Raw genomic sequence first — 12,214 nt, forward strand, 5'->3', positions numbered from 1 at the left:
GGGGGGGGGAATCTGTGGTGGGAGGACCCACATAAATCGAGGGAAACCTGTACACATGTCAGTAGATACATATAGCTCTCAGTAAAAAAAGTGTGCACATTGTGGAGAAAGGGGACAGAACTGGTAGGAAGCAAAGGCTGGGGGGGAGCGGAGGCAGGCAGCAGAGGATGCAGGCACTGCAGAGAGGGGGTGGGTAGGCTGGAGGGGAAAAAGGTGGTGGAAAGTAGCAGGACCTAAGAGGGTCACCTGGTCCCTCTGCAGCTGCTTGCCTCCCCCTCCCCTGCTCTGCTTTCTTCACTATAGTAGTTGGGGGAATTAATTAAAAAAATCCCCTCCAATAATTAGATTCTATACCTGGAAATTATAACAAATTTACGAGTTTTTCATATATACAATCTAATTATTGGGGGGGGGGGGACATCTTAAATCCAGTTGTTTTGGATTCAGGTAAAAATGGTAGGTATATCTTTTTGGAAGTGACAGCAAAAATGTTGTATATTAATCTCCTGCAGCTGTTGAGAAGAAACTCAGATTCTGGAATGTTACAAAAGATCAGAGAGAAATCACTGTTACTTCTTGGACTTGAGACTGAGATTAAATATTTGAAAAGAAAACACATAAGAAACAGAGTGTATTTGATCTAAAAGTAACTGCATAAGAGAACACAAATGCTTAAGGTAGAATGAGGATTTCTGGACCTCTAGTAAAAAAAAAAAAAATCAGAGTTCTTATAACTGCTGCCAAATGGCTAGTAGACACTGACATGCTTTTAGACACTGAGATCTTTTAATCACAGAGGAGTTTAAAAGCAGCAGTCTAAACCAGTGATTCCTAAAGGGTGTTCAGCAGCATACTAGTGTGCCACAAAAATGGGCTGGATGGGGCCTTGACCATACTGGCCCTGCACTATGTGCAGGATTGTGCCCATGAACCAGATCCAACTCACAGACCAGTGAATGAAGTGTCTCACCAGTTTTTATCCAGGAAAATTGTTCCCCATGTATCAAAAGTTTAGGAAACACTAATCTAGACTTCTCAACAGTGACGTGACAGTAAGATTTAATGGCGTTCTAAAGGATATGTAGTATTTCTAGAAGTTAAAAAGTAACCTGGTGTCTATCTTTTAATTTTTGGCCCCAAAAATTAAAGGATAGACAATCAAGGTGCTAATGGTCTTTTTTGTGTTATGCAAAGCTTGTGTATTTTTGACAGATATGCTGTGACTGCAGTAACTCTTAGGATTTGTACTTATATAATATCTACCTGAAAATGACTAAACGAGCATCCTAATACGTTACTTTAGAAGTTCTTTCCAAAAAGCAATACGTTACTGTATATTCTTGTTTATAGTATAGACAAGTTGGATGATCATTGGCACCAGAGTTCCTGAACACGCATCTTGGAATTATACGTGAACAAGAAAAATATCTAATCTTTTTAACTTGGCTTCTGTTTGCCAAAAAGGGTATTCTCTTAAGGTTGAAAAACATCAACCTCAAAAACATTTAATCATGACCACAAGAAAGAGTTTTTTGGCTATATTCAAACCCAAGAGGACACTTTAAAAAGCAATTTTAATTTGATATATAAAAATACTATTTTATATAAACATATGTAATACTTACCCGTAAGCAACTCCTGCTATAGTACACTTCTTGAATTGCATTACGTTGCAAGTCAGAGTACCAGTTTTGTCAGAAAATATGTATTTGACCTAAAAGAATGTTAAAATTTCAAAAAAAAAAATCACAATTTCAAAATCAATACCTATTATTGTATTTTAAGAAATCATCGCTGTAAATACAGCAAACTTTTTAGTTAAGTTTTGCACTGAATTGTTTCACACAATGTTTTGGATATAAAAGGGTATTTAGATCTTATAAACACAATACTTTTTCTTTTTTATAACTAAACTGCACATCTTTGACACCTAATAGTTCCAGTCAAAAGATGACACAATAAGATTGATTTAGAATATTCTAAATCAATCTTACTGTAAATTCAATCAGTATTTTGTTTTGGTGTAGATATATTTGAAGTCAATGTTATATTACTGTTAAAAAGACATTTGGGTTTTTACCATGTAAATTCATATGTAGTAATTAAGGAAAAATGGAGGCAGTGAGGATAACATTTCTTTGTGTGAGAGGGAGAGAGGGAGACTGCCTTGATTTAATACAAGGTGTCGTACTACATTCTTCTGACTTCTTTGAACTGTAAAAACACCAATATTAAATTACTGACCTTTTTCTCCATAGACACGAACAGTTCAGAAGAATGTTTAAAGCTGTTCTGTACTACTATGTTTATGAGGCAAATTTCTTCCTAAATTCAGAAAACTAGAATGTGTACTACAGGATATCCCCGACTCCTCCCTGGCTCTCTCCTGCCCCTTAAAAAATCTGCTAGAAAAAACTCCTTAAACGGAATTAAGTGAATTTTGTAAGTCAAAACAGCCTTTTTTTTTGTTGATGGTTCAAAAGAAAACCCCCCAAATATCATACAATTATTAGTGGGGCTAGTAGCTTTGTCTATTATTAAGGTACCTTTACATTCCCAATAATAAGGTCTTGTTTTCAATGATTTACTATTTTCTCAAACTTTAGGTGCGCGGGGCAAATATTTACCATGGTAGGTATCTGACTCAGATTTGTTTTTCTGTAAATGGAATTCAACTTATGTTGTGAAAACAATTCTTCTCATATTAAATTGTAGTCACCTTTCCCCAGGCAGACATACTGGGAAGGGCCCTGGTGCTGGTAAGTGGGGAGACAGCTGTGTCTGACACCAGGTCCCGCTTTTTCCCAGCACCCAGCAGCAACTTCTGCCTGGACCCAGGCTGAGTGCACAGCCCCAGTCCAAGCCTGGCAGGCTGGGGTCCCTGCAGCACCCTCTCCAGACCTGTGAGCCCCAGCCACAACAAGCAGGAGAAACCAGGTAGAAGCTGCTGCTGGGTGATGGGAAAAAATGGGACCTGACAGTAGGCTCAGCCACTTCCTCTTCACCACTGCTGGGACCCTTCTGGCTGTGGCCACCCAGAGCCTGAACTAATAAGAGAGGGGGAAAACAAGGATAAGAAGTTGGGGTAGGTGGGAGCCCAGGAGGAAAACAGGATGATAGAGAAACTGGAGCCAATAAGTGGGGAAGAATATGAGGCAGTACAAAATGCAAAGGGAGGGGGAAAGAAGAGATTGAGAACCAGTGGAATATAGGAAGAAATTTGACAGAAGCCAGGGTACTGAATTGGCAAAAGAAACAGGTATAAGTAGTGGTGGGGGGAGGGATACTGGAGTGAAGAACTCAGAAAGAGAGGTAGACTGACTCAAAGCTATTGGGGACTGTCTGCTGAGGAAAGCAAACGCTGATTAAGATTGGAAGACAGAGACCGACCAGACGGGGATCCTGGCAGTGTAGAACAAGAATCAACTGGGCAAAAACATTGGGAACAAGGATCTGGTATATCAGGGGATACTGAGAATGGCTGGACAAAAAACATGAAGCAGCAGAAACAGATTCAGAGAGGTGAGACTAGAACTTACAGAAGGAGATTGGATGAGACTAGCATAGTGAGGAGTAAGGGACTGGTATGAGCAGCCAAAGATGAAGAAGACTGGACTCAGATTATATGAAACAAGGCAGAAAGGGAAATGCAGGCAATGGAAAGCAGAGTTTGTTTCTACTAGAAAATATACTCTTCTACAGCAATGGTTCTCAGCCTTTTCAGAGTCACAGCACTTCTCCCCAACTTTTTGAACGTGGTGGTACCCACTGTTTGTGCCGCTTCAACTTACCTCAGTGCTCTTCAATGGGTGCTGCTACCTCTAGGAAACACTGTCCCATGTGCCCGCTGCACAGCCAACCCAGCAAGGACTGGCATGTGCACACATTCCTGCTGCATTAGGGCTCTCTGAAAACCCTAAAGCAGACAGAGCTAGGTAAGGCTGTAGCTCTTCTATCATCTTCCCCTTCACGCCCCTTTCACAGCCCACAGAGAAACAGGTGCATGAGTGGAACTGTCATGTGCCTCTGAATCCAGGAGTGTGGGAAAGGCATGGGGTAGGGAGAGGGAAGGGGCCATCTAAGAAGGTCTATAGCTCAAGCCAGCTCTGTCTGTTTTAGGGTCAACAGGAAGCCCTAATACAGGAGTATACACATGCTGTACCCCTGTGCACAAGGCAGTTTTACTTGTACAAAGGAGCTGAATGTATGTTGTACAGACAACCTTGGTTCTGGCATTTCCTATCTTCAGATAAAGAATCACTTGATTTTTCACTTTTAATAATGGCCTTTTACCATAGCTTGTGTGGGTGATACACACATGCAAGGGATTTTGTAAAAACTGAATGACTGTCTAACAGTAATATAACATTGACTGATTGTATTTATAAGATAGAATATTTAAAAATATAAATGAACGTGAGTGAATTTAACAGTGGGAATAGAAAAGGCTCACGAATTCCAAGGAGCAAATTATTTCATGACATTAAGCAAGAAATGTGTTATACCTGGCCAAGTTCTTCATTGAGATTAGATGTACGAGCCATAGCAGAATTATCTGTAGGTTCATAGTGCATGTCTATATCCTAAAGAAAAAAAGGAATGCAAGTCAAAAGTTAGTTTTCTATAATGTCTTTAAAGACAAATAAATAAGCTAAGTAAACATTTATTATAACTTGTTACTTAAGACATGGAAGGCAAACAAGACCATTGAAGACCATGGGGCAAGCTAAGTTGCAAACTTACAGAATTTTACCAGCTGAGATACTTCACTGAGAAATAAATTACTTCTCATTTCTCACACTGTAGGAGTCTGCACATTGGCAAACTGTAGAGTAACTGTAGCATAGTAGAACTGCATCCTTACACCCTAGTTTGCCTTACAGCAACTTGCCTATGTGCCCACGCCTTTATAGACCAACTGAATAAAGATCCATGCATTGAACCTGTATATATGCAATCTAAATTTTATTTATTGTATGTTGAGTGAGCCACAGAGACAAGTAGATAATTTGTAAAGGTGTCCTGAGCAGATATAAAAGTGGTCAGGTCTTAAATGAACTTAATGATTCATATGAAGCTTGAGAGTTTTAGTTATTTGCATATTAGAAAATAATGGTATCAACATATGGAAGATGGGTACTATTAAAAAGCTATAGCAATAATACATTTCATAAAATATCTTATATTTAGGATGTAGAACAGAAATGACCTGAAAACGTTCCCTGAAAAACAGTTTTAAAATAAAGGTTATATTTAAGAATATAGTAATTAGTACCTAGAATTTCAGAACTAATTATACGATGCTGTGGTTACTAAAAAAGATTACTGGCAAGAAAAAAAAAAAGAGCTGGATTTAATCTTATAGGAAATTAAACCATGTTAAAATATAGCATAGTTGGGTCCCTAACAACCTGACTTGCCTGGTAGCAATACTACACAAACCCTAGTTTTCAGTCCTAGATCAGCTGTATCTGCAAAGATGCACTCTCTTATTTTTTCCTTTCTTCTTCTGGTGTCACTCACTACAGGGCAGCATAAATGTGTTTCAGTTCTATAACTGTGCATTTCTAATGCTTGTGTTAGCAATTCTTTTGTACATGCCTATCAACACTAAACACTTCCTTGAATTTTATATCCTTTTCTTCCAGGTTCTTCATTTTCTGTTTTTTTATTTTCAGATTGTGAAAAATACTCAAAGAGGAACTGTGTCCTATATTGTCTCTCAATGCCTATAACCTTTGGGCACTACCATGACAGCAATGAATACATGTGTAATATTTGAAAGTTTAGAAAAAGACAAATCTATTTTGTAAACCAATATGCAAATTGCAGACACACTACTGTATGACTGTATTTGGATTATATATCACCAACATAAAATGAAGCAGAAAAGCAAAAAAGACCTATATCTCTGCTAAGAGATGACTAAAAGCAGGGAGCTCTAATGGTCTATACCAGGGATGTCAAACTCATTTGGCCAAGGGCTGGATAAGTAGTGCAGGATTGGTCCACAGGTCAAACTGGGCACAAAGACCAACCCTGCACATGTGTGTGGTGAAGCAGCCAGACTGGGTGCTGCATGTGGCATGGTCCTTCTTCAGTCACTCCAGGGCTGTGCTGCACATGGTAGCTGCTCCACCGCTCTAAGACATGAGCTAGAGTGGGTGCCGCATGCAGCACATGGGACCATCCAGCATGCTCTGCATGCTGCCTGTATGTTGACTCCAATACCATGGGAAACACTGGGGACCAGATGATGTGGCCCATGGGTCAGATCTGGCCCACAGAGCCCTATCTTTGACACCCCTGGTTTATGCATAGTTGAAGGAGACAAATATCAGAAGACAGATGTTTTAAGGTGGCACAAGAGTTAGAATTAGAAGCAAATAAATGAAATGCAAGAAAATTTAAACTACTTTCTTGACAAAGCTCTATATACTATATTTTGAAACAATTTGAACAAAGGCACCTGAATAAAATCCTGTTACTTGAAACTTTTAAAAATTAGAAAGGATAAAACACTGAAAAATGTGCCATAGAGAAAAATCCTATACCAATCAGCAAAGACATACTATATGTTGTAAACATCATCGCTGTCCAAGGTTTCTATGATTCTATGATTAATACTGCATACTTAAAAAGAGGTGTGAAGTGATTATTAAAAGACTAAAACAAGAATATTAATATTAAAGCAACATTTTATTAAAAAGATCAAGTATCAAACATATCACTGCCCTTTAAGTATCATATTTACCCAATTTATGAAATATGCCTGGATGAATTTAACAACTTCCAGTGTAACCAATAAGCTGATTGGAATGAGATTATTGAAGAGAATAATAAAGGTCAAGAAATTCAGTCCAAAATTGTTAGCACCACCATCTGTTAAAAATAAGAAATAATATATACATATTTAATACCAAGCACATTTTTAGTTAGGTAATCAATAGGTAACAATTTACACAGATCTGCAAAACACTGATCGACTTATTTGAAGTATAACTTCTCTAGGAAATTTGAGAAGTTACACACATACTGCTTCCTATATTATATTTTAAGGCCATTCAGGGAACAAGGATCTCAGGATCTAATGTAAACAATAATTCTGTTTTTCAGCTTTTAAACATGAGAATTTGTATTCTTCCAATTTAGCATGTTCTTTGTAGGGATGTGAAATAAGAACTAATTGCACATTTACTCTGAATATGAACCTTTGAAACTGAAGAATGTTTTTGAAGTGGGAATTGTGGGACAGAAGGTTTTCTATGTCTACATATCTTAGTTCTTTTAGTACTTTGAAACAAAAGCAGCAAAATACCATAGTATCTTTATGATCTTTGCAAAAGGCAAAGTGAAATTTTACCAAAATATCACAAACATTACATACACCCCCCTCTTTTTTTTCTTTTTCTTTTAAACACGTCACAGCTGATTCCTAACTGAATACTTGCTCAAACTTTGACTTTCACCCATCACTAGTTCTACCAACTTCATGATGCACTCTAAATTCTGGAATGAAAACACTGATGTAAAACATAACTAATAGCATACTTTTACACTACTTTTCTTTTTTTTTGGAGTTCCAACAATAAGTTAAAATTATTAGAATTGAGATTTTTTTTTTTTTTTTAATTTAAAACACCCCAGAATTTTGTTCCAGGCAGCCTGGAGAGCAGCTCCAACAGGTAAGTGGCAGGGTGGGGGGAAATTGAGACACCCCGCCCCCCCCCACAGAGAGGGAGTTGGGAAGGGCTTGGGCTGCTGCCCAGCCAGGTGGTACGTGAAGCTTGGGATCCAGGGCCATAGGGCTCTGCCAGGGAGTGGGACGGGGCTGCAGCTGGTTCTCTCAGGGGGCAGGGGCAGCTTCCTGCTGCTGCGTGCACTCCTGGGGAGTGGGGGGGGGGCAGAGGGTACTTGTGCCCCCCCGATCTGTGCGCAGATGGGGGTGGGTGCACACTGCCCACTGTGGACTTAGGCTCGCTACCCTGCTGCCCTACCCTGGAGCCTCCACAGCCCAGCAGGTGCGACCCAGCGCTGCAAGACAGCTTGGGGCTGTGCTGGAAAGCTGCTTCCCACTGCGAGCTCCATGCTGCCCTAGCAAGGCATCTCCTGCACACAGGGCTGCAGCAAGGGCAGTGGTTGTGCCCTGCGAGCGAGGGATGCGTCACCAGGGCAAAACAGACCTCACAGCAGCAAGCAGCTTTCCTGCATGGCCCCGCTCTGCCCTGAAGCACTGGGCTGCACCCGCCAGGCTGCAGAGGTCCTGGGGGACAGCAGCAGGGTGGGAGCCTGAGCCCACAGCAGGCAGCGTGAACCTGCCCCTGCCCCACGCACAGATCTGGGGGACACTGGTCCCCCCTGCCTTCCAGAAGTGTGTGCAGCAGCAGGGAGCTAACCCCCTGCCCGAGCCCCCAGCAGGCAGGCAGTAGGGGGAGCTGGGCTCTGCTCCGCTGCAGCAGCTGCCACTTCCTGCTGGGGGCAGGGGCTACAGACCCGGGTTCCTGGATTCATAGCCATGGAAGCTGGGGGACAGGGGTTGTGGTTGGGGAAGCGAGGGGCCTGAGCAGGGCCAGGGGGGCTGTGTGGAGGGATGTGAGGGGCACAAGCAGGGCCAACGGGCTCTGAGGGGCCTTTCATTTAAATCACAGATTTTGAGATTATCATCAGAGAATTTGCAATTTTTTTTTTTTTTTTAAATCAGGGAAAACCAAGATCCTTGGTCATAAGTAAGGACCTACCAAAACCAAAAGGATTTTGTAGATGTTGTGAAATCCAGCATTGCCCAATTGAGCAGCGCCTGCAAAATCTGTGACTCCCCCCCACCAAGTTATTGAAGAGAAAACTTGGCAGTCCTCAGGGCATTGCAGCAGCTGGCTGTGTTGGGAAAGGGGAGAGGAGGGTATGCCCACTCAAATGGCTGCTGGCAAGATGGCTGCCACCCCCACACCTGACTGCTGGTTGGTGGCGAGGGCTGCTTGTCATGTGATCCCGGTCCTTCTCCACCAATCAGTGGCAAAGGGTGGGGTCCCATGACAGGCAGCCCTTCCAGTCAATCGATGGTGAACAGCAGGGCCATCAGGGCCCCTCAGCCAAATAGAGGCATGGGGGGGCTCCACCTGCAAAATGGCTGCATTCTGCCTGTGAAAAAAAATTGGGAGGGCAGTTGCCTCAGATTCAGTAGGTCCCTAATCATAAAGGCTACCCTTAAGATATCTTTCTTCTCTCACCGCAACCTATAAGACAGTGCTCTGTTTTCTACCTGCTGAAGACTAAACAACTAAAGGCTGAGATATGGGTAAAATCTTTCACTAGAAGTAGCTTAAAGTCACAATTTTATATATCGGGATAATGGAAAAAAAAGAGGGACAGGAAGAATTTATCACAAACAAAACTGGTCAGTACCAGCTGCATGGAATGTGATACGAGTGCCTAGGAAATCTTCAGGAGCGGGTTATGTCTACAGAGAGGTTGTTGAGCTAGGGAAGGAGGTGACAGAAAGCACCAACATTGTTCCCTTATGAAGCTCAAAGATGGTAGAGAGAGAAATGCCAAACTTTTGTTCCTTAAGTTAATTCACCACTCTCAGAACTTAGTAATAAGATAGTATAGTATGCTAGCTTCACTCTATGTACACACATATATACAATGTTGTAAAAATTCAATATTTAAATATACTTAATAGAAGAATGCTTAACAGTTCTATTTGCCAAGTATGAAACTTATGTACCATTGGAACAACAAAATATTTAATACAATTATTTTGATACTTACAGTTTAGACTGATATACCAGTCTCTTTCAGCATGCCTTCGATTCCATACAGCTGAACCAATGGAACAGATCAAAGACATGGCAAGAAGGATACAGAACAAAATCAAAATCTGAATGTTTGTAATTCGTTCCACGTTGGACAGTTTAAGAGGTGGGCTTGTTGAATTCTGCAAAAAGTTAACAAAATAAACAGAGAAAGCTATGCAGCTCTGTAATACTGTATTATTGTGCCTAATAAAATACCATTTTAACATACCTTTCTGTAACTTTGTCCCAACCTCATAATATAGACTGCATAAATGTTCGTTTCATTACAAAGATTTTAAAAAAAAAAACACCGAATTTTAACTTGTACCAAAGTAATTCATACTTAATCCCAGAGAACAACCACAACAACTAGTAGTAAAATTTAACATCAAGGGCTTTTTGCAGATGTTAAAAAACAAGAAGTGGTGCTTTACTTTAAACTTTGTGCGCTCCTGTGTCAAGCTCAGAAGAGGACCCAGCTTGCTGAACATCTTTATAAATCGGGCACTTTAGTGGGGCTTTTCTGGTGCTTTTAGCTAACAGCTGATCGACTCAAAGTGCCAAAAAGCCCCACTGAAGTGTCCAATTTATACAGGCGCTGTGGAGCTGGGTCGAAGTAACACACTGCTCCTTCTGGTAAGGCGTGGTTTTTTAAATTAATTAAATGTTTGTTTGTTTTTTTAATGTCTGCAAGCAGCCAAAAAGCCCAAACTACAGAGAACCTTGTTAATAGAACAAAGATAGGATAATCCATTTCACCTGACTAAGCTGGGCAAATTAGAAAATGAATTAAATAAAAACAAAAAAGTCCTGATATTTGGCGTTTTGACATTCTCCTGATGTACTTTTCACATGAATTAAATTGCACACTGTTTGTAAAAGAATACTTACCTTTGTGCTCTGAGGAAAGCTCCACAATGGGACAGTTTACAAAAAATAATCATGAAAATAATACAAAGGTTGAATGGGCAAAGCAATAATGATTTAGGTTACTGAGAAATATTTTTTCCAATGTAAGTTGCAGGAAAAAAACATGCCTACTACTGAAAAAGCTTACATGTACATAAGTGCCACAAAAGAAATATATCTTGAACTTTTACTGACCTTAACAAGGCCTGCTCTGTCACAGGCAGACTGGATTTTATTATTCCAAGAGCTAGCATTTTTACTTAAAATATTTTAACCCACCCCTGTTTCTGTAAAAATAGTGGTATCAACATTAACAAAATAGAGAATTTACAAACTATCTATACAAACCTGCATAAGTTTTGTATCATGTCCAGTATATACAACTATTCCATGAACCCACTGTGTATTTCTTAACTGAGCTCCCCGTAGAAGAATTTGATCAGATCCCAGTGGAACAGTACTAAAAGGAAGCAATTTTACATTTTTTCAGTAAAAAAACAATTAATTTCCTAACAAAGAAGAAATGCAGCTGGAAACTAGTAAGAACCAAAATGCACAAGTCAAATCCAAATTTCAAATTTAACTAGTGATTATAGGTGCCTGAAGGGGTCTGGTTCTCATTAGCCAGGTGCTCTGAAAACTCTGCCCCCTTTAAAATGTCTCCAACTGGTCATGCAATTCACAAAACATACAAGTCATACCTGTGCCATAAGAGAAAAATAGAAAGTAATAATTGATATTATACATTTTTCTTGTTAACCAACTAATTTTATTATAGTATTTCAAGAAATATTTCATAGATTTCATAGACATTAGGGCTGGAAGGGTCCTCGGAAGATCAAGTCCAGCCCCCCACCCAAAGGGCAGAAAGTCAGCTGGGGTCATAGGATCCCAGCAAGATAAGCATCCAATCTGCTCTTTAAGGTGTTCAATGTAGGTGCTTGAACCACCTCTGATGGCAGGCTATTCCAGACCTTGAGGGCTCAGACAGTAAAGAAATCCTTCCTTACGTCCAGCCTGAAACGGTCTTGTAGTCATTTATGATCGTTCGACCTTGTCATCCCTTGAGGCGCTCTAGTGAACAAACGTTCCCCCAGATCCTGGTGGTCACCCCTGATAAACTTATAGGTGGCCATCAGATCACCCCTGAGCCTGCGGTTTTCCAGGCTAAAGAGCCCCATAGCTCTCAGCCTGTCATCGTAAGGTCTGCTTTCCTGACCTCTGATCACGTGCGTGGCTCTTCTCTGGACGCTCTCAAGCTTCTCCGCATCCTTTTTGAATTGTGCAGTCCAAAACTGGATGCAGTACTCCACCTGCGGCCTCACCAAGGCCGAGTACAAGGGGAGAATGACATCTTGGGATTTGCTTGAGAAGCATCTATGGATGCAAGCCAGCGTTTTGGTCGCTTTACTAGCTGCAGCATTGCATTGCAGGCTCATGTTCATCTTGTGGTCAATGATGACCCCCAAGTCTCTTTCTTCCGTAGTGCTAGCCAGCGTAGCACTGCC

At 40.8% G+C, this 12,214-nt stretch overlaps 1 protein-coding gene across 1 annotated transcript in view; it reads right to left on the reverse strand.

Moving 5' to 3' along the window:
• Window positions 1–12,214, reverse strand: part of ATP8A1 (ATPase phospholipid transporting 8A1) — a 216,192-nt gene that overhangs the window by 143,667 nt on the left and 60,311 nt on the right. Inside the window, exons 10-14 of the mRNA XM_019525855.1 lie at window positions 11,055–11,166; window positions 9,772–9,937; window positions 6,755–6,882; window positions 4,506–4,583; window positions 1,626–1,714 (exon numbers count right to left, since the gene is read on the reverse strand). Coding sequence (XP_019381400.1) covers window positions 1,626–1,714; window positions 4,506–4,583; window positions 6,755–6,882; window positions 9,772–9,937; window positions 11,055–11,166 — 573 coding nt within the window. The remainder of the gene's footprint in view (window positions 1–1,625; window positions 1,715–4,505; window positions 4,584–6,754; window positions 6,883–9,771; window positions 9,938–11,054; window positions 11,167–12,214) is intronic.

The sequence above is a fragment of the Gavialis gangeticus genome, unplaced genomic scaffold, assembly GCF_001723915.1.
Source record: "Gavialis gangeticus isolate Ggan-Ray unplaced genomic scaffold, GavGan_comp1, whole genome shotgun sequence".
In the NCBI taxonomy this organism is placed as follows: domain Eukaryota; kingdom Metazoa; phylum Chordata; order Crocodylia; family Gavialidae; genus Gavialis; species Gavialis gangeticus.